This window comes from Rana temporaria, chromosome 6 (assembly GCF_905171775.1).
Source record: "Rana temporaria chromosome 6, aRanTem1.1, whole genome shotgun sequence".
NCBI classification, from domain to species: Eukaryota; Metazoa; Chordata; class Amphibia; order Anura; family Ranidae; genus Rana; species Rana temporaria.
The window spans coordinates 9542310-9566025 of record NC_053494.1 but is presented as its reverse complement, the minus strand read 5'-3'; the positions used below and the strand labels follow the sequence as shown (position 1 = coordinate 9566025).

The following is a 23716-nucleotide window of genomic DNA, read 5'->3' as shown; positions in this document are numbered from 1 at the left end:
AGGAGATGGCATCATAGAAGGTTCCCACTGCTTTTTCTTTTCCATCCCCTCTTACCTGTTATGTAGGGCTGTCTCCAGAAAACATACTCATCTATGCACCAAATCTAGCCTTGTCCTGCCGCAATCTGCTGCTCTGCTACCACAAACCGGGACCTGCGCCGCCATATTCATCAGAAACCAGCTATCTTTTGGGTTTTTGTAGCCAGCCCCCCAATGATGAGCCACCAGGTCCACCTTCCAGCCACTGTATGTCCCTGCTCCTGCTGTGACACCCGAGGCTGGTAGGGAAGGCTCCTGATAATTCTGAGCATTGCAATTGGCTGTGCAGTGATGAAGTCATCTTGAGATCATCCTATCCACTCCATGACATCGGTAGTTGATCATGAGTAGTCCATGACAGTTCATGTGGTGCTGATGGAATGCCCCCCAGAACAAAACAGCAATGCATACATGCAGAGCCTGGGTGTGAAGTCTTACCTGCTTTACTGCTGCATTTATGCCCAAAGCTGCCATAAAAGAGGGTAATCAAGCACTGTAGATCATAATAAGATCCAATACCCTCTAGTGCAGTGGTCTCCCAACTGTAGCCCTGGAACCAGATTCGGCCCTTTGCTTGCTTCTATCCGACCCATGGAATACGAATATAATCCATGGATACCAATATTAGTGCATAACCCCCCCTTCCCCCCTACTGACACCCAATGAAGGGGCAGAATTCCTCCCAATGACACCAAAGATTGGCCACAATTCCCCCCCCCCCCCAATGACACCAGCAATAGGGGCCCAATGACACCAACAATTGGACGCTATACCTCCCACTGAAACCAAAGATGGGGCATTGTTTATTCCCACTAACTGCAGGACCTTTTTCTACTCCCAATGCCCACCGGCCCCCCTTAGATCTGAAGAACAGTAAACTGGCCCTTTTTTTAAAATGTTTGGAGACCCCGATCTACTGAGTTTTTTGTGAGTACTGGTGTATGGGACTGAGCTACTTGGAGAGATTCCTAAACAGAAATAGTTGAAAATGATCACAGAAGATAGAAAAGTTATACATCTAGAAATATTTTTCTTTATTTGGACTTTTTGCTACATTGTCACATTTGGTGTATACATTTTTTTCTTTAGTTTTATTTTATATAGAGAGGATTACACAAGATTTTTTCCATTTGAAAATCTGACATATTTAAACCGTTAACAGAACTCTGATAAGGTAAATACTGATCAATGGGGTCTCCGAATTCTGATATGGTAAAATACTGATCGGCGGGGTCGCCTGCCATGTCTCAGCGTTGGTTTTCCAAATCCTTGCTTCACTGCGGTTTAGAAGCCAATACGAGGATGTTTCGTAGCCAAACTTCAACCTCCGTTTCAGTGGAGGACGTCCCCATGATCTGAAGGAACCTGAAACAGGAATCATGCATAGCCTGAGATCATTCCCAAAGAATAATGCCCTAAACCCATCCAAACTTAACACTTGTTCTACTCAAAATGTGTAATTTGGTGGCTTCCAGTGGGGTTAAAGGCCAAGTCCACTGTTTGGACCCTGATTATATTACATTCGTATTTAGGGTGTAACATGAAATATTGATTCATGCCCCATCCCCAGAACCCAGGTGCATCCTCTTGGAAGTCTTATTTATTTATTTATTTATTTATTTAATTCAGGGGGATTGTGTATGGCTCTGCTCACACAGCTGCATCATTAACGTCCAGGAATGATGACTGGAAGTCCCTACAACTTTCATCTGTCACCATGGAGAGATTCCCGGCAGCATGGCAGTTTGTCACTGAAATGGTTCCTCCAGACCCATAGCAGAAAGTCCATACCTCTGTACAGACCAGCCCCCGTGCAAGAGCCTGTGCATTGACCAGCTCCAAGTCTGTACAGAGATCTGAACCTTGCAAGAGCCTGGGCATCGACCAACCCAAAGTCTGTATAGAGGTCTGGACCGTGCAAGAGCCTGTGCATCGACCAACCCCAAGTCTGTATAGAGGTCTGGACCGTGCAAGAGCCTGTGCATCGACCAACCCCAAGTCTGTACAATGATCTGGACCATGCAACAGCCTAAGCATTGACCAGCCCCAAGTCTGTACAGAGATCTGGACCTTAATGCCTATGCATTGACCAGCCCCAAGTCTGTACATAGGTCTGGACCTTGCAACAGCCTAAGCAGTGACCAAACCCTAGTCTGTACAAAGACCTTGACCTTGAAAGAGCCTATGCATTGACCAGCCCCAGGTCTGTACAGAGATCTGGACCTTGCTGCCTATGCATTGACCAGCCCCAAGTCTGTACATAGATCTGGACCATGCAACAGCCCAAGCATTGACCAGCCCCTAGTCTGTACAAAAATCTTTACCTTGCAAGAGCCTATGCATTGACCATTCCCAAGTCTGTACATACTGTAGGTCTGGACCATGCAACAGCCTAAGCATTGACCAGTCCCAACTCTGCACAAAGATCTGGACCTTGCAACAGCCTATGCATTGACCAGCCCCAAGTCTGTATAGAGGTCTGGACCTTGCAAGAGCCTGTGCATTGACCAACCCCAAGTCTGTACAGTGATATGGACCTGGCAACAGCCTAAGCATTGACCAGCCTCTAGTCTTTACAAAGATCTGGACCCTGTAAGAGCCTATGCAATGACGCATTGACCAGCCCTAGCCTGTACACAGGTCTGGACCTTGCAAGAACCTGTTTAATGACCGACCCCAAGTCTGTACAGAGATATGAATCTTTTTTTTTCCCTTTTCTTTTTTTAAGTGTTAGCTGGATTTGGGCTTGTGTTTGTTGATTACTTAAAGACTTCATGTAAAGCTTCATTTCCTCAGATCACTCAGTCCTCAGGGTGACAACGCTGCTGCACAATTTGTACCTTTCTTGTCCTCTGTTCCCGGCCATTTCCTGTCCCATTCACCTACAGTCTCACCTTTCCTCTACTGTTCTTATCATTTCCTTTGCTTTCTCAGGCTCCGTCCTAAGATACGTCTGGAACATGGAGAAGGTCTGAATAAGACCCATCAGCCCTGTCAATGGCACTCGGATCTTGGTCACAACACTTTCTATTCTGCAAAGTCAAACAGCACTGCGAGTTAATAATGAAGAGGTTAAAGAAAACAAATGCAATCCTTACATTCCTATTATCAGTTATTTATATATTAGATTGTAAGCTCTTCTGGGCAGGGCCCTCTTAATCCTCTTGTATTTTATTGTATTGTAACTGTATTGTCTCCCTTTTATATTGTAAAGCGCTGCGTAAACTGTTGGCGCTATATAAATCCTGTATAATAATAATAGTGGGATCATATGCTGTATAAGCGATATAAACTAGGGTGATTAATACAGAGAATAATTATTAATATAATTAGTGGTGTGCAGGTTCGGCTTCCTGGGGGGGGGGGGTGTAATCTGACAGGTGGTTTGGGACCAGGATCCAGAACACTCCTGAGCCCATCTCTAGCGTGCAGCATGGGAGCAATATAGTAAGGAGTGAGCGGGGACTGGATAGAGAGAAGGATCAGAAAACCAGAGGATCATCAGACCCGGGGGTTAATATTGATAGGGGGGGGGATCAAGAAATCTGGGGGTTACTACTGTGAGGGGGATCAGTAAAGCTGGGGTTACTACTGTGAGGAGGATCAGTAAAGATGGCGTTACTACTGTGAGGGGTGGTCAGTAAAGCTGAGCCTGGCTAGTAGCTCAGGACTTGAAATTTTGAGCCCTGCTATACAAAGTAGTCGGACCTTCTTTTGTCGGTGTAAGGGATGGCTTCAGATATTTCCTTGTATCCGGTCTTCACATGGTGAACCTTCTCATGCTGATATGGAGACAGAATATCTTCCACCTGGAAAATAAGTGAACACTTTGTCTTTACATATGGAGACAATGGAGGTATTTTTCATTATGTTATACCTAACCTACATTTAAAAAAGGAGGGTCCACTTTAAAACCCAATTGAACTTCCAGTTTAAAAAAAAAAAAAAAAAAAATCGACTAAATACTTCCCAGTTGCATCAAAATAAAAGGTGTGCAAAGTGTTATGCCGCGTACACACGATCGGAAATTCCGACAAGAAAAGTTCTTTGAGGAAATTACGATCGTCTGTATGCAATTCCAAAAACCACGCATGCTCGGAAGCATTGAACTTCATTTTTCTCGGCTCGTCGTCGTGTTGTAAGTCACCGCGTTCTTGACGGTCGGAATTTGGTGTGACCGTGCAACACAAGTTTGAGCCAAGATGCCGTCGGAAAAAAATCCACGGTTTTCTTGTCGGACTTTACGATCGTGTGTACGCGGCATTACAGTTTATTTTCTTTATAAAGAGTAGAAAAGCCTGTCCCCTGACAGAAGCTGAAAAGAGGGGACCCTTGCAAGAGACGGCAGGTAGGAGAGTACAGGAGAGCTCTGGAGGTGGAAGGAGTCAAGGAAGTAAACCCTGGTTCACAATCAGTGGCAATGAGACGCCGCATTTGCTGGCGCTGCACCAATTTCTGTACTTTCTGTACAAAGTAGTTTCTGTACTACTTTTAGCGATTTTGGGGTGCGATCCCCATTGACATCTGTGCAGAAACCCGCACAGGTGTCTCTAAAATCGCCCCTGAAATCGGGACTGACATGCGGGAATGAAATGGTGCGAGTTTGGCTGTACTCCATACACCACTTCGCATTCCTGCAGTCAGTGGGAACTTCTTTCTGTGGCCCCCCCAAGACCTAAACAAGCATTTTACCTTTGAAAAATGTGAGGGTAGCCCCAGGGCCGGCCCTATGATGGGACCGGGTGGTACCATGGGTACCAGGCAGCACTTTTAGGGAGGCAGCATACTGATGTCCACACCAGCCCGTTCCGCCAGCTCCGCTACCCAAATAAAATTGATGTCCTTTTTTTCCCACAAATAGAGCTTTCTTTTGGTGATATTTGATCACAACTGCGGTTTTTATTTTTTGTGCTATAAATATATATATTTTTTTAACTTTTTGCTATAATAAATATCCCCAAAATTTTGAAAAAAACTATTTTCTTCAGTTTAGGCCAATATGTATTCTTCTACATATTTTTGTTACCAAAAAAAAAAACACATTTAGCGTACATTGATTAGTTAGCGCAAAAGACATTGTGGCCACCGGCAATTCACAGGTCCCTTTATACTCCTGGATACATGTATAGAGCCATATTAGGTCCTTTTATAAGCCTATATGCATGTATAGAGCCATGACAGGCCCTCTTTATACATCTATAGAGCCATGACAGGCCCTTGTTATATTCCTTTATACATGTATAGAGCCATGACAGGTCCTCTTTATACTCCTATATACATTTATAGAGCCATGGCAGGTCCTCTTTATACTCCTATATACATTTATAGAGCCATGGCAGGTCCTCTTTATATTCCTTTACATGTAAAGAGTCTCGACAGGTCCTCTATATACATGTATAGAGCCATGACAGGTCCTCTTTATACTCCTATACATGTATAGAGCCATGACAGGCACTCGTTATACTCCTTTATACATGTATAGAGCCATGTCAAGTACTCTTTATAGTCATATATACATTTATAGAGCCATGACAGGTCCTCTTGATATTCCTTTACATGTAAAGAGTAATGACAGGTCCTCTTTATACATGTATAGAGCCATGACAGGTCCTCTTTATACATGTATAGAGCCATGACAGGTCCTCTTTATACATGTATAGAGCCATGACAGGTCCTCTTTATACACATATAGAACCATGACAGGTCCTCTTTATACATGTATAGAGCCATGACAGGTCCCCTTTAGTTATCATGATATAAAATAATGAATGTGGGGGCCTTTTGGTTGGCGTGATTTTTTTTCTGGGGGGGGGGAGGCATCATTTTATTCTTGGTCCCAGGCAGAACAATGTCTTGGGCCGGCACTGGGTAGCCCTCTACAAGGGAACATTTTTTATTTTTCTGGATTGGATTTGTGGACTTAAAATAAATAACTGCAAATATATGTATTTTATTACACACACACACACACACACACATTTATTTTGCTTTGACATGAATAACAAAAACAATATGGTACAGTATGTGCCATACATTAATACACCTGCATTACATTCAGTCCAGAAGACTGAGGACATCTAGTGGTAGAATTGAATTACTGCATGGCACATCAACGAAGAGTTGGCAATCTTTGTTGCATTTTTAACCACTGACTGGGGCTCCTTTCTATCTAAACTGCTTGGAGTTAGGTTTTAGCCTCTCAGCGGGTGGGTGCCGATGTTAGGGATTAAAGGGATTGTAAAGGCTCGTGTTTTTTCACCTTAATGCATCCTATGCATTAAAGCGGATGTCTGCCGAAAAAAACAAATATTAAAAGCCAGCAGCTACAAATGCTGCAGCTGCCGACTTTTAATATTAGGACACTTACCTGTCCTGGAGTCCAGCGGCGTCCGCAGCAGAAGACAGGCAATTTGCTCGTCACTCTGCTGCTCCCCACCGCCATCCTCGGTGAGGGAACCAGGAAGTGAAGCGCTCCGGCTTCACTGCCTGGTTCCCTGCGGCGCATGCGTGAGTCGCGCAGAGCCGTGCTGTCTGGTTCCCGATGTGTACTGGGAGCTGTGTTTTTCCAGAACACAACGGGAGGGGGGGGGGATCTGACGTCCTGCCCGCAGTCTACCCGCAGACTGTGGCCGGAAGTGGGTGCAAATACCTGTCTTTAGACAGGTATCTGCACCCCCCTGAAAGGTGTCAAATGTCACACCGGAGGGGGGGGGGGTGGTTCCGATGAGCGGAAGTTCTACTTTAGGGTGGAGCTTGGCTTTAAGGTGAAAAAAAACACTAACAATCTCCCTCTCTGCACGGTGTTCCGACTCTTGAGTCGATTGCCTCCCACTGCTGTCAATAAAATCCAATGACGTGGGTGCCGGGGGGCGGGGTCGAGTCCTACATATGGAGTCTATGGACGCCGAATACTGGACTCTGGAGCACGCTGCAAGGTAACCCCCCGGGAGAGAGCTTCTCCTAGGATGTTATCTGATGCGGGGAGGAGCCATTAGAGCCACTGGGGGACCCCAGAAGAGGAGGATCGGGGACACGCTATGCAAAACAAACTGCACAGTGGAGGCAAGTATGACATGTTTGTTATTTTTTTTAATCAAAGCTTTACAATCACTTTAAGCATCAGTGGAGTTGATTAACTAAAAGGCAAACAAACCGTGCACCTTTCAAGTGCAGTTGCTCCAGAGCTTTACAAAGATTACCCAATCACATGCAAGGAAGAAAAAAATAAGTTTTTGCTTGCACATAACTGGATGGTGGCGGTCAGTTCCCCTCACTTACCTAGCTCTGTAGCTCTCTGTGCACAGCCTATTTGCTGTTAATAAATCATCCCTAATGGGCCCCGTAAATGAACAATTATTAATTGAATGAATGCAGATTGTGCGCCGAGTAATCTATTTGGAGTCAAGTGGACTCTCAGTTAGTGATAACAATTAATAATTTGCCTGATTAATATTGCATTTAAAGCACATATTCTAAAGTACAGAATGACTGAAGATGACCAAAGGTTTGAAAATCAGATCACACAAGGAACCAACATATCACAGATTCATGCTGAGGGGCCCCGGGACCCCCAGGAGCTTGGAATTAAAGGGGTTGTAAAGGTTCCTGTTTTTTTCACCTTAATATATGTGTAACGAAATGGCCTGTGATACCCAGAGACTTTTGAAGGATGCGGGGTACTCCTGTGCCAGCTTCACTAATGACTCTTGGGTCTAGGGTCATCCTATGTCCAATAGGGGCATAGGATGACTGAGAAATAATATCATGAATTACATGAGATGGGACAATAATGATAATTCATGTATTGCAGGATATCTTGAAATATTACAAGTGGTTTATTCTGACCCCAACAGGTCAATAGGACAGTATTCATTCATGTGGGGACACATAGACTGTTGAGGTGCTAATTAAGTCTACCTGGCTGTAATGATAAAAGCTTGCTGTGATTGCATTCTATTGTCTATTGTGCTAATTAAGTCTGCCTCTCAAGAACCTTTCATTGTGTATGCTAATGACACTGTATTACATGGGTCTTCAAACTATGGCCCTCCAGTTGTTCAGGAACTACAATTCCCATTGATCCTAGTCATGTCTGTGAATTTCAGAGTTTTACAATGCCTCATGGGATGTGTAGTTCCGCAACAGCTTGAGGGCCGTAGTTTGAGGATCCCTGCTGTATTGTGTGAAAGTTCTATTGATGATAGATATGTGTTGGCAGTCTGAAAGGTCAGATGTCTGACCTTTCAGGTGTAGTGGATTAGCATGTCAATTATGTTTACTAAAGGAATGTGTTTTATGTAGCAGGTGGGAATAGCTTATCGCAGAGTCAGAAAGTCTGTCTAAGATGTGGATTGAGGGGGACTCGTTAGCACCCCTTTGTGTGATGTTGTGGGTGGAGTGAGGCATTGTCCAGATTTGGTTTCTAACTGTATATAACCAGCTGAGTTTACCATTAAAGTATTCCTATCTGTTTGGAACCAGAGACAGAGCTGTGTGTGTCTCGTTTCCTGGGGAAATCCAATGGGTCCTGTCTGCCGGATTGTGGAGTGTCGGATAAGCTGTCTTGGGTTGGTGGAATCGAATATCGTAAACGGCGTTAACCCCTGACCGTTACAATATCCTATGCATTAAGGTGAAAAAACATCTGCCAATTACCGCCCCCCCCAGCCTCCCCCCACGTTTTACTTACATGAGCCATGGAAAGTTCCGCATCGAGAACGTGCTGGATCTTTGCCTGGGGTTCTCGGCTCTTCATTGGATAGATTGATAGCAGCGCAGCCATTGGCTCGCACTGCTGTCAATCAAATCCAATGACGTGGGTGCCGCAGGGCCGAGTCCTGCACTCGGTGGCTATGGATGCCAAATGCAGGACTCGGGAGCGCGCCTGAAAGGTAACCCCTTTGGGAGAGCGCTTCCCAGAGGGGGGTTATCTGATGCGGGGGCGAGGCGAGACAGCCGCCATGGGACCCCATAAACCGCTCTTCGGGGGCCACTCTGTGCAAAACAAACTGCACAGTGTAGGTAAGTATGACATGCTTGGTATTTAAAAAAATAAATAAATAGAAAAATCGAACCTTTAGTATCACTTTAATATGAGGGCTACCAGAAAATCCCCCAGTACAATGCACTGTCACTTTTTGCCCAAGAGAAACAAGAGCATTGTACATGAAGTAGGAGGGGCATAACTCTGACTTTAGAGTCAGTCAGTATTTGCATATTGAGCATCCCAGGTTTGGAAGCCTCCAGAGGGTGCGGCACCAGACTTTTATATCATGCCAGGTTTACTTAACAGCGATATCTAAAACAAGGCAGTATGTAAGACAAAGGAGACTGAAAACACAAAGCTCTTCAATACTAACGTCTGCAAAGACTTGAGTCATCTGTTCTGAGCGGTCCTTGTAGTGAACTTCCATACTGGGGAGATAGGAGAATAAAGCAAGGCAGCCTCGTGGCTTTAAGATCCGATCGACCTGAAAGGAGGACATCTACATTATTACATCAGCAAAAGTGTGTCCCTTCACTGACTAGGGTGAAATACTGAATTTATTAAAAAAAAAAAGTGTACAAATCACTGGACATGCGCACACTGAAATATTTTGTTCCGGAATTTCATTTTCGTCCGAAAAATTTATCAATTTAGCTACTCCCGAGATTTGTTTTTAATTATTTTGTTTCATAAAAAAATACATTCATCCGAAAATCCGAATAAATTAAGGTCGAATCTGTCATTGAAGGCTTATGGTGTCTGTCGGATGTTCTAAGAAGATTAGACGGAGCAGCTGAACTGTACGACGCCGCGATCGTACATTTCCAGTCGAATGTACAAGCAATAGTAGAATTCTAATGTTGTATGACACTAGTAATAATTATATTTATAAATTATTACTACTAGTCAACCAACATTAGAATTCTTCTATAGTCTATGGGCCGAGCAATTGGCCTGGAAATGTACGATTGCGGCGTTGTACAGTTTAGCTTCTTAGTCGAATCTTCTTAGAACTTTCGACAGACACCATAAACCTTCAATGACGGATTCAACGTTTGTATGTTTTTTCGATGCTTTGTCGAATTTTCGTCGTTCATGTCGAATGGTCTACCCCAACACTGTCTCTATAATGTCGAAATCTTTTCTCTCTATGTAGAATAATCTCGGACTGATAGAGTCAGGTTCGGCACTTTCGACCGCAGGCTTGATAGACACAGATCGCTATTGTCACCGTCATGTCGAACCTTCCATCTATATCGAGCAACAAAAACTAAAATAAAGCATTTTTTATTTGGATCTTTCGGATTATGCACGTTCGTTTTCATTTGTTAAAATGATAACGAAAATACCTGAAATTCGGACGAAAATGCATTCGGACAAATGCACATGTCTACAAATCACTGAACTCTATAGCATATAGAGTTCAGTGACTTGGGGAATATACAGTATTATATAGCACAGTGTATAGAGTGTAGCAGTCCAGTGTGAAGTATAATATTGTACATTGTGCTATACATTACATATTCTTGACTGCTGCACTCTATACACTGAGTCCAGCCATTCATTTATATGTTCAGTGATCCCGACCCACATCTACGTTCAGTATCTTCCTTTACTTCCTAATCCCAGGAATCAACTCACACTCCATTCCCCTCTAAATTCCAATAAGACTGGCTGTACATAAAAAGCCTCTGCTCTACAATTGTGTAATCCACCAACTTCACACACTGAATACTCCTGCCAGAAGCCACGCCCCTGAAGGGTTTCACCCATGACAAGACTTTAGGGTTAAGCCGGTGATTTGGTGAAAAGCATTAGAGCATGGCTTCCAGCAGGAGTTTTCAGTGTGTTGTCAATGGATTAAACAGCAGTGGAGCAGAGGCTTTTGGTGTTCAGTCTGTTTTATTTGAGTTTAGTTTGGTGTATATTGCACAGCACAGTGAACAGATTGCAGTGACCCACTGTATGCAATATACAGCACAGCCTACATATAGCAGTTTAGGCTATGTAAAATAAACCATAATGTAGAAGGTAAGCAACATTCAAAATGCATGCATTGTACAGCAGTATGGAACATGCAGTACAATGTTTAGGGGTGCAGGTTATGTTAACATGCAGCACAGTGTACAGAATGCAGTTCTCAGGCGTATGTAATGTATATCACATTTTACAAGGTGCAGCAATCAGGAAAAAAAAATGCAACGAGAAGACTCAGTTTTTACCTCTTTTAGAAACTTCTCAATGTCAAACCAATGGACAGCAGCACACGCTGTTAGTAGATCGACAGAGGCGTCACCGACCGGCACCTCTTCAGCTGGACAGGCACTGCAGGAATTATAGATCATTAGACTATATAAGTAGTGACACCATCTGGTTACATTTGAAGCCCAACCCTGGCCTCTGTGCGTCTGACATTTCTGCCTCAATCCATCCCAGATGAAACAAGGGTCTGATATATTTCTAAAGGATTCACTGGGAAATTCACTGCAACATCCCCGAACTACGTCCTTTAGGAATACCCACCAATCACCAGAACATCCCCATCAATGTCTTAAGAAATATCCCATCAATCACCCCAACAACGTCCTTTAGGAATACCCACCAATCACCCCAAAAATGTTCTTTAGTAATATACACCAATCACCCCAAAAATGTTCTTTAGTAATATACACCAATCACCCCAACATCCTCCAAAAATGTCCTATAGGAAGTCCCCCCAACATTATCCAACAATGGTTCTTTAGGAATGCAGACAAATCACCCCAACATCCTCCAACAATGTCCTTTAGGAATACCCACCATTCATCCCAACATCTCTAAACAATGTCCTTTCAGAATACCCACCAATCACCCCAACAACGTCCTTTAGGAATGCCCACCAATCACCCCAACAACGTCCTTTAGGAATGCCCACCAATCACCCCAACAACGTCCTTTAGGAATACCCACCAATCACCCCAAAAATGTTCTTTAGTAATATGCACCAATCACCCCAACATCCTCCAAAAATGTCCTATAGGAATTCCCCCCAACATTATCCAACAATGGTTCTTTAGGAATGCCCACCAATCACCCCAACAACGTCCTTTAGGAATACCCACCAATCACCCCCAACAATGTCCTTTAGGAATACTCACCAATCACCCCAAAAATGTTCTTTAGTAATATACACCAATCACCCCAACATCGTCCATCAATGTCCTTTAGGAATTTCTCACCAATTACCACAACATCCTCCAAAAATGTCCTATAGGAATTCCCCTCAACATTATCCAACAATGGTTCTTTAGGAATGCCCACCATTCACACCAACATCCTCCAACAATGTCCTTTCAGAATACCCACCAATCACCCCAATAATGTTCTTTAGGAATTTCCCACCAATTACTACAACATCCTCCAAAATTGTAATTTAGGAATATGAGAATCTAGGAATATGCAACATTTACCCCAACATCCCCCAACAATGTCCTATAGCAATTCCGCCCAACATCATCCAACAATGGTTCTTTAGGAATACCCACCAATCACCCCAATATCCCCCAACAATGTCCTACAGGAATTCCCCCCAATCCTCCCAACATCATCCAACAACGGTTCTTTAGGAATACCCAAAAATCAAGCCAACATCTTCCAACAATGTCTTTTAAGAATACCCACCAATCACCCCAACAATGTTCTTTAGGAATTTCTCACCAATTACCCCAACATCCGCCAAAAATGTCCTATAGCAATTCCCCCCAACATCATCCAACAATTGTTCTTTTGGAATTGAGACAAATCACCCCAACATCCTCCAACAATGTCCTTTCAGAATACCCACCAATCACCAACAATGTTCTTTAGGAATTTCTCACCAATTACTACAACATCCTCCGAAATTGTAATTTAGGAATATGCACAATTTACCCCAACATCCCCCAACAATGTCCTATAGCAATTCCCCCCAACATCATCCAACAATGGTTCTTTAGGAATACCCACCAATCACCCCAACATCCCCCAACAATGTCCTATAGCAATTCCCCCCAATCCTCCCAACATCATCCAACAACGGTTCTTTAGGAATACCCAAAAATAAAGCCAACATCTTCCAACAATGTCTTTTAGGAATACCCACCAATCACCCCAACAATGTTCTTTAGGAATTTCTCACCAATTACCCCAACATCCTCCAAAAATGTCCTATAGCAATTCCCCCCAACATCATCCAACAATGGTTCTTTAGGAATGCCCACCAATCACCCCAACAATACTAAACAATGTATTTTAGGAATACCCACACATCGCTGCAACACCATGGCACACTTTAGATCAGGGGTCCTCAAACTACATGCGGCCCACGGAGGACATTTATCCGGCCCACCCCACCCACGGCCAGATTCCTAACGTGCCAGGCAGGTTGTAACACAGCAGTCCCACTGTGTCATGGAGCTCAGAGTTTAAATGGTAAGCTTTCTTTAGCTCAAAGAGGTCTGTTCATACCAGGAAAGGGGCTACTTGGTTGGGTGTGCTCCCCCAGGCCAAAAGGTTCCTGGTCCTCCCCTGAATGTAAAGAATGAAAAACGTTTCGAATATCCCCACCTGTATGTGACATTGGATGACCCCGATGCTTTCTTGGCCTCCTCTATCTGAGCCTCACTGATATCAGTTCCAAGAACTTTCTTGAAGTATGGAGCGAGAATTCTTGTGCTTTGCCCCGTTCCACAGCCAACGTCCACGGCCAATCCATACGGTTTGGGTAACTGGGAGGATATAAAAAAAATCTTCAAAAATATATCAGAGGGACAATGTTGCTGCTTTCAGTTCCTGCCCATGTCATGCATATATTTTAAAAGAGGGTGGGCTTTAAAGCCCCTACTCTGCATGTACGAGTCCATAGACGGCCATGATTTCTGTGCTGAGAGCACGCTCACTGCACACTCCCAGCACAGGGATAAATCTATCTAAGGCCCCTAAGGCCTTGTCTGGAATCTTTAAATCTTTAGATCCGCGTAATCTATCTGATTTACGATCCACCGGCGCAATTTTGCGAGGCTAGTGCATGATTCATAAAGCACTTACCTTCGCAAACTGCACCGTCGGATCCTAACTCCCCCCGGCGGAATGCAAATTCCGCGGCTAGGGGGAGTGTACAATTTAAATCAGGCGCGTTCCCGCGCCAATTTAACTGCGCATGCGCCGGGGCGAAAAAGCCCAGTGCGCATGCTCCAAATGACGTCGCTACGACGTCATTGTTTGCGGCGGGTACGTCGTTTGCGGCCATCGGTATTCCCGATCGCGGTACGCAAACGACGTAGAAAATTAAAAAATCGGCGCGGGAACGTCGGCCATACTTAACATTAGCTACCCCTCATAGAAGCAGGGGTAGCTATCCGCCGGAAAAACCCGAACGCAAACGACGTAGAAAACGAGCGACGGGCGGGCGTACGGACGTGAATCGGCGGTTTTCCTCATTTGCATATGCGACGGGTAAAAAATTGCGACGACACCTAGTGGCCGGCGGGAGATTACAGCCTAAGATTCGACTGGTGTAAGTCACTTACACCAGTCGGATCCAAGGGAGATCTATGCGGAACTGATTCTTATGAATCAGTCGCATAGCTCCGACGGTGGGATCTCACAGATCCGACCGTCGGGTCTCACAGATACGACGGCGGATCAGGAGATCCGCCGTCGTATCTATTGATAAATCTGCCCCAGTGTCTGCTGGGAAACGCCTATCACGGAACAGGACCAGGAGGAGACCGCGACTTTTAAAAAATGAATGGGCGCCCGCAGCCTGTCAAGAATTTCAGGTACGCCGACTCTGGCACAGTGAGGTTGCAATGGGCACAGTGAGGTTGCAATGGGCACAGTGAGGTTGGGTACAGTGAGGTTGCAATGGGTACAGTGAGGTTGCAATGGGCACAGTGAGGTTGCAATGGGCACAGTGAGGTTGGGTACAGTGAGGTTGCAATGGGCACAGTGAGGTTGGGTACAGTGAGGTTGCAATGGGTATAGTGAGGTTGCAATGGGCACAGTGTGGTTGGGCACAGTGATGTAGGGTACGGTCAGGTTGCAATGGGCACAGTGAGGTTGGGCACAGTGAGGTTGCAATGGGCACAGTGATGTAGGGTACGGTCAGGTTGCAATGGGCAAAGTGAGGTTGCAATGGGCATTGTTGACCCTCTTTTCCGCTTACAGTAGCTGCTGCTGCATTCTCACCCTAGGCTTATACTCGAGTCAATGCGTTTTCCCAGTTTTCTGTGGTAAAATTAGGTGCCCTGGCTTATATTCGGGTCGGCTTATACTCGAGTATATACGGTACTAAGGCAGTGAAACTGATCAAATCACCTGTGCAAAATAATGGAAAGCCTGAAAACATGACCTGTTGGGGTGCCTTAAGGAATGGAGTTGAGAAACACTGGTCTGGACAACCCCTTTAAAAAAAAAAAACAACATGCGTGGCCCCGCTTATCTAAGAAAAGTAATTATCTTTAAAATTTTACAATTTCCATATTGTTTTAAGCTGGACATACCAGACAGAAGCGTCACTCACCCTTTCCTCCAAATAACCGAAGATAAGGTCTATTATCTCTTGCGATGGCTCAAACCTGAATTTTTGGTAATAAGACGCATGCTCCTTTCCTTCAAACAGCTGTGTTGCCATTTTGGACTCAGATTATCACCTATAATAATAAAACAGGAAAAAAATTTTTTATAAAAAAAAAAAATACATACAATATAAAAAAGGACCACTTTTGTAAAAGAAAAAAGGGACCTTCTGGGGGTGGGGGCTCTTTGCAGAAACACATGGGAACCTGTATAGGAAAGATGAAACTCTCTTTTTTAACCACTTAACCCCCGGACCATATTGCTGGTCAAAGACCAGAGCACTTTTTGCGATTCGGCACTGCGTTGCTTTAACTGACTATTGCGCAGGCGTGCGACGTGGCTCCCAAACAAAATTTCCCACAAATAGAGCTTTCTTTTGGTGGTATTTGATCACCTCTGCGATTTTTAGTTTTTGCGCTATAAACAAAAATAGGAGCGTCAATTTTGAAAAAAAATGCAATATTTTTTACTTTTTACCATAATAAATATCCCCCAAAAATATATAAAAAAAACATTTTTTTTCCTCAGTTTAGGCCGATACGTATTCTTCTACATATTTTTCCTAAAAAAAAAAAAGAAAAAATCTCAATAAACGTTTATTGATTGGTTTGCGCAAAAGTTATAGCGTTTGCAAAATAGGGGATAGTTTTATGGCATTTTTATTAATATATATATTTTTGCACTAGGCTGCTTTGTGCTGAGGGGTGTGTGTGTGTGTGGGGGGGGGGGGGTGACACCATGTATTACCGCACCAGTTGACACCAACCCTAGTGATGCCACTGGTCTGGAGACCTGGGAACTCAGGGATGGTGGGACCCCCTCATAATGGGCACAGCAGGTGTACAGACCCGGGAACTCAGCACAGGGATGGTGGGAACCCCTCATAATGGGCACAGTGGGTGTACAGACCCGGGAACTCAGCACAGGGATGGTGGGAACCCCTCATAATGGGCACAGCAGGTGTACAGACCCGGGAACTCAGCACAGGGATGGTGGGAACCCCTCATAATGGGCACAGCAGGTGTACAGACCCGGGAACTCAGCACAGGGATGGTGGGAACCCCTCATAATGGGCACAGCAGGTGTACAGACCCGGGAACTCAGCACAGGGATGGTGGGAACCCCTCATAATGGGCACAACGGGTGTACAGACCCAGGAACTCAGCACAGGGATGGTGGGAACCCCTCATAATGGGCACAGCAGGTGTACAGACCCAGGAACTCAGCACAGGGATGGTGGGAACCCCTCATAATGAGCACAGCGGGTGTACAGACCCAGGAACTCAGCACAGGGATGGTGGGAACCCCTCATAATGGGCACAGCAGGTGTACAGACCCAGGAACTCAGCACAGGGATGGTGGGAACCCCTCATAATGGGCACAGCGGGTGTACAGACCCGGGAACTCAGCACAGGGATGGTGGGAACCCCTCATAATGGGCACAGCAGGTGTACAGACCCGGGAACTCAGCACAGGAATGGTGGGAACCCCTCATAATGGGCACAGCAGGTGTACAGACCCGGGAACTCAGCACAGGGATGGTGGGAACTCCTCATAATGGGCACAGCGGGTGTACAGACCCGGGAACTCAGCACAGGGATGGTGGGAAACCCTCATAATGGGCACAGCAGGTGTACAGACCCGGGAACTCAGCACAGGGATGGTGGGACCCCCTCATAATGGGCACAGCGGGTGTACAGACCCGGGAACTCGGCACAGGGATGGTGGGACCCCCTCATAATGGGCACAGCGGGTGTACAGACCCGGGAACTCAGCACAGGAATGGTGGGAACCCCTCATAATGGGCACAGCAGGTGTACAGACCCAGGAACTCAGCACAGGGATGGTGGGAAACCCTCATAATGGGCACAGCAGGTGTACAGACCCGGGAACTCAGCACAGGGATGGTGGGAACCCCTCATAATGGGCACAACGGGTGTACAGACCCAGGAACTCAGCACAGGGACGGTGGGAACCCCTCATAATGGGCACAGCAGGTGTACAGACCCAGGAACTCAGCACAGGGATGGTGGGAACCCCTCATAATGGGCACAGCGGGTGTACAGACCCGGGAACTCAGCACAGGGATGGTGGGACCCCCTCATAATGGGCACAGCGGGTGTACAGACCCGGGAACTCAGCACAGGGATGGTGGGAACCCCTCATAATGGGCACAGCGGGTGTACAGACCCGGGAACTCAGCACAGGGATGGTGGGAACCCCTCATAATGGGCACAGCAGGTGTACAGACCCAGGAACTCAGCACAGGGATGGTGGGAAACCCTCATAATGGGCACAGCAGGTGTACAGACCTAGGAATTCAGCACAAGGATGGTGGGAACCCCTCATAATGGGCACAGAAGGTGTACAGACCCGGGAACTCAGCACAGGGATGGTGGGAACCCCTCATAATGGGCACAACAGGTGTACAGACCCGGGAACTCAGCACAGGGATGGTGGGACCCCCTCATAATGGGCACAGCGGGTGTACAGACCCGGGAACTCGGCACAGGGATGGTGGGACCCCCTCATAATGGGCACAGCGGGTGTACAGACCCGGGAACTCAGCACAGGGATGGTGGGAACCCCTCATAATGGGCACAGCAGGTGTACAGACCTAGGAATTCAGCACAAGGATGGTGGGAACCCCTCATAATGGGCACAGAAGGTGTACAGACCCGGGAACTCAGCACAGGGATGGTGGGAACCCCTCATAATGGGCACAGCAGGTGTACAGACCCAGGAACTCAGCACAGGGATGGTGGGAAACCCTCATAATGGGCACAGCAGGTGTACAGACCCAGGAACTCAGAGCAGATTACTCTTATGTTTTTTACCTTTGTCTAGGACTCCACTAGAGAAATTTCCTCTCACTTCCTGTCCCAGTGACAACACTTCACCAGAAAAGCATTTGAATCCTCTCCCACTCCATCCAGAACTAGAAGTCCAGGTTCTCCGCCCCACTTATACATTTATATAAATCAGAACTTAGAAGTGGACAAATGACTGTAAACTCACCCCAGGAAGATGGTGTCCAGAGATCACTCGCCGTCTCAGCCCGCGGTACAATACTTGACGCTGGCGTACCTCTGCCTGTCCTCCGCCTATGGAAGTTTGGTGAACTTTGGACCAGGCTGGCAGAGAGTTAATGAGAGACCTGGCACTGCCTTCTCCAAACACCGTAATCACTTATCGCAGATCGCTGGCCTGAATCCATTAATGTACAATTATTATTCTTAATTATCGGTCAGCACCACCGCCCCATCATACTTCATCCCTTCCCTGCCTACACATGAATACACATCATACATACACATCATACATACATACATACAGCACAGAGTGAGATCCAGGAACCCAGAGCCGGGCTCTTCCACCTCTCTATAGGGGGATATACAACAGGAAACACACACTGCTAGAAATAAAGAGAGTGAGTGATACAATGTAACAACAAAGAATTGTATCCATCTGAAAAGAGAGTAGACTGGATACATTGTGTGTAATGAATGCAGACTCAGGATCTCTGCATTGTTCTCCCCCCGCCGTCTGCACTTGGTATGATCTGCATATAATGTGACGAAGGCAGCAGCAGTGCAATGGCGGAGTACAAGGAAAGGTGGTGTCAGAGGAAGTCCTCAATTGACCCGTGTTTGGAAACACAGGAGACCGATGACTGATGCATGGAGTCTGAATTTAATTTTTTTAACAGTTTAGTGACTGTAGACCTTTGTTCAGCCCAAGCATGTTTAACCACTTCAATACCGGGCACTTTCACCCCCTTCCTGCCCAAGCCATATTTCAGCGCTGTCACAATTTGAATGACAATTGCGCGCTCATGCAACACTGTACCTAAATGAAATTTGAATAATTTGTTCCCCACAAATAGAGCATCCTTTTGGTGGTATTTGATCACCTCTGCGGTTTTAATTTTTTCCGTATAAACAAAAGAAGAGCGACAATTTTGAAAAAAAAAAAAAAAAGCAATATTTTTTTCCTTTTTGCTATAATAAATATCCCCCAAAAATATACAGCATATAAAAAAAAAAAAAAATTCCTCAGTTTTGGCCGATATGTATTCTTCTACATATTTTTGGTAAAAAAGAAGAGGAAGTAAAGAAGTTTGTTACAACTTGTGTTAGAAACTGTTACAAGAATATTGCCATAGGAGACAGCGATCCTTCACATGCAGATGGCTGTCTTCCTATAGAAGTCTCAGGCCCCGTACACACGACCGTGTTTCTCGGCAGAATTCAGACAGAAACTCGGTCGGAGCTGGATTCTGCCGACAAATTCGGTCGTGTGTACACTTTTCAGCGAGGAAGCCGACGAGGAACTCGTCGGGCCGAAAAGAGAATCTCTATTTCCTCGTTGTTCAATGAGGAAAGTCGGCCCGCCGAGATCCTCGGCGGCTTCCACACTGAACTCGACGAGGAACTCGATGTGTTTGGCACGTCGAGTTCCTCGGACGCGTGTACGGGGCCTCAGAGTCTGCCAATTAACATTGCAACCACTTAAAGCGGAGTTCCACCCAAAAGTGGAACTTTCAATCATCTGATTCCTCCACCCCCCCCCCCCTCCCGCTCCTGTGCCAAATTGACACCTTTCAGAAGGGGTAACAGGATAGCTCTTTTTGAAAGGTATCCTTTCACACTTCCGGGAGTACGGGCCAAGGCCTGTGACGTCACCGCGGGGCTCCCTCCCCCAGCTGCCGGGCCAGTAGGAGAGAGGAGCAGGCCTCGCCCATGCGCAGTAGGGTTCCCGGCATGAAGCATTGCTGGACTCCAGGACAGGTAAGTGTCCATTTATTTAAAGCCAGCAGCTGTAGCATGTGTAGCTGCTGTTTTTTTAATTTAATTTTTATTTTGGGTGGAACACCACTTTAAGGGTGTCCTAGCCCTAAACCCTCTCTCCCACAGTTCTGTTTAAGAGATGTAGCGCTACCCCCGAAGGAGCCGCTGATTGTTTTGGGATGGGCGTATTAAAGCGGTAGTTCACCCTCACCCACATGATTTTACCATCGAGACAGGCATTGTAGCGCGAGCTACAGTATGCCTGTCCCGATTTTTTTAACCCCGGACTCACCTTGTAATCGTACATCGTAGATTTCGGCTCCCGCGGGGAATGGGCGTGCCTATGGAGAGGGAGGATGATTGACGGCCGGCCCTGGCACGTCACTCTCCCCGAAGACAGCCGGAGTAGGTCTCGGCTCTTCACGGCGCCTGCGCACAGGCTATGCGCAGGCGCCGTGAAGAGCCAAGCCTATTTCGGCCATTTCCGGAGAAGCGTGACGCGCCAGAGCCGGCCGTCAATCATCCTCCGTCTCCATAGGCACGCCCATTCCCCGGTATCTTCGATGAACGATTACAAGGTGAGTACGGGGGTAAAAAAATCGGGACAGGCATACTGTAGCTCGCGCTACAATGCCTGATTTTATGGTAGTAGAAATTTTTTTTTTTTTTTTCGTTCATAGGGTGAACCCCCACTTTAAGTTACCCGGCAATGTGTCTCACTGGTGATAGCAGTGAGCCAAAACAGCGAGCGAAGGTCCAGACAGTGAATAAAGGTTTTCCGATGCTTTATTTCCAGGCCAACATCAATAATAAGTGGGAAGAACAGGTTGATGAAGAAAGGGAGAACCTTGCAGTGTCAGGCCTGGATATTAGTTGAGCAGCCCTTGCTCAATAGAGTACTAAATTATAACTTGTCGCCACTCTTAGCTGGAGTGGGTGAAGTGCCCCCCGGACAGACTCCTCTCACAAGCCTGGCACCCGAAGTGTCACTTAGGATTTTCTGGGAGGAACAGATCTCTCTCACACAGATCTGGCTCTAGGGCCTCTGCCACAGGCCAATTACTTTAGATGAGCAAGATGGATGAACAGAGCGAATCCTCCCAGTGTAATTTTAGCATAGGTCACCGGGTGACAGCAAAGCGTACTTGTCAGCATTCCGGTCACCTGATCCCCGAATCGGACGGTACTCAGCCTGCAATCCTCTCAATAGAACCCGGGAACCCAGTAGACTTCTGGAGTCCCCTGTTACCTCCAGATGAGGGTTTATGTAGTCTGCAATTTTGGCCTGGAGGGCCGCGCCGACGGGGTCCATGGATGCGCGCACCCTGAAGGTGGATGCCGCACCTGGAACGGGGACCCCGCGAAGATTTTAGAACACATGACACCTGTCACAGATATACCCTTCCCCAGCATGCCTTGCGAGGGAAAAACTCCTCTAATTGGCTGCTGAGAAAAACTCACTCTGCCAGAACCCCACTGGTGCCAACTGCAGGCCAGGGATGGTAACACATCCCTGGAGCACAGACTGACCCAGTGGACCTTTCTGGAATGACAGAAGTCACAATTTAAATAAATTGTGAATGGGAGCAATGTAACTCTCCCATTCCCCACTAACTTTAGCGTAATGCCCATACTGAAAGTAAGGTGGCGCTACATAGACAATAAATCTCTTTGCATTGAAGAAGTGTCTGGCGCCCATGAATCTAGTTTGCATTACACCAACCATGCCTTGTAACCCACTCTACACAGAAGGATGTCAGCTGTCCCCAGGGCCGCCATCAGGAATTATGGAGCCACTTATAAAAGGAAGGGGGGTAGCCATCCGGGGCACCTCTGGACCCCTTACAAAAAAAAAAAAATATGTATAAAAATAAGGGGGGTAGCCATCCGGGGCCCTGGGGACCTCTGGGCCCTTTAATAAAAAGAAAAAAAAGAAAGAAAAAAAATATATAAAAAAAAATGTAAAAAGTTTTATAAAAAAAAGGGGGGGTTGCCATCCGGGGCTCTGGGGACCTCTGGGCCCCTTACAGGTGTACTGCCTGTACCCCCCTGATGGCGGCCCTGGCTGTCCCTTAGGCTGGGTTCACACTACGGTTTTCCCGTCCGTCAGCCGCATACGATTTCAGTACGGGACGGGAAAACGTATAGATAGAGAATGCATTGCAAATCGTATGCACTCAGATGCATCCGGGTGCGTACGATTTGCTGGCAAAACGTTTTTTAAACGTACGCAAAACCGTGTTCAACCACGGTTTTGCGGTCGTTTTTAAAACAGTATGGCAACCGCATACGTTTTCCTTTAACATTAATGTCAATGGAAAACGTACATATGTGCGGTTCCATACGTTCCCGTCCGTTTCAGCCGCATACGGTTTTTCATATAAATCGTATGCGGCTGACGGACGGGAAAACCGTAGTGTGAACCCAGCCTTACTCTGGAGGTTACCATTAGGCCTCTGGGGACCCGGCTACATCAGCAAAAGGTAAGTCAAACAAAAGAAAGAACAGGCTTGTCTTGTAACACAGGTGCAAACTTAGGACAAGTTCAGTCTCTGCAGCCAACAGCCTGATGTGCACAGTACAGTAGGGTGACCAGACATCCCCAGTTTCAGGGGACAGTCCCCTGATTGAGGACACTGTCCCCGGGCCAAGTCTGACCCTGGTTTTGTCCCCAGATTGGATTTAATAGGGGGCAGGGGCAATTTTAATGACAGTCAGTACAGAATTAAAATAAAAAAATTAGAATTACACACCCCCGCTCCGCCGTGCCTACTAGCATAGGGGGGTTGTATTTTTCCCATTATCTGTGCCCCTTTCTGATGATCATGTGCTGGTCGGAGGGAATATTTCTTCAGTTTCAGGCGCATGCCCATTCAGCTTCTCTCGCATGTTCTTCTGCCTTGTCTCAAATCCTGGCCAGCCGCCTGCCTATCTCATTGCCTTGACTGGCGGAGTGATCTTCCTCCGCTCCCCATCCAGTAGTAGGCGGGGCCCGAAGAGTAAGACTTGAGAGGCTGTGAGGCGGGCGGCGGCGGGCAGAGAGTCGCTGATTGTTGCCATTACTAGTAAAGAAAAAAAATGTCCCCTGATTTCATTTTAAAAATCTGGTCACCTTACAGGCTCTAGCCAGAGCTACAGTCTTTTATATGGTTTAGCTCCAGGGCTGTCTTAATGAGAGGGCACACCTGGGCACCTCCTACCTACTTGATTTCTGTTTACCTGCACTGTCTCCATTTGTTGGGGGCTAGGGTTGCCACCTGTCCAGGATTCACCCGGACAGTTCGGGTTTGGAATCATGCGTCCA

The 23716-nt window shown here is 46.3% G+C and overlaps 1 protein-coding gene across 1 annotated transcript; it reads right to left on the bottom strand.

Moving 5' to 3' along the window:
* Nucleotides 1-875: 875 nt before the first annotated feature.
* On the bottom strand, nt 876-18935 carry LOC120943032 (putative methyltransferase DDB_G0268948). Its single transcript, XM_040356089.1, has 8 exons — nt 18641-18935; nt 15567-15696; nt 13610-13770; nt 11248-11350; nt 9399-9509; nt 3748-3848; nt 2934-3071; nt 876-1404 (listed from the first exon to the last, which is right to left on the bottom strand). Exons 2-8 carry the CDS (start codon nt 15675-15677, stop codon nt 1314-1316), a joined length of 816 nt encoding a protein of 271 aa, XP_040212023.1. The 5' UTR covers nt 15678-15696; nt 18641-18935; the 3' UTR covers nt 876-1313.
* Between the last annotated feature and the right edge of the window lie 4781 nt (nt 18936-23716).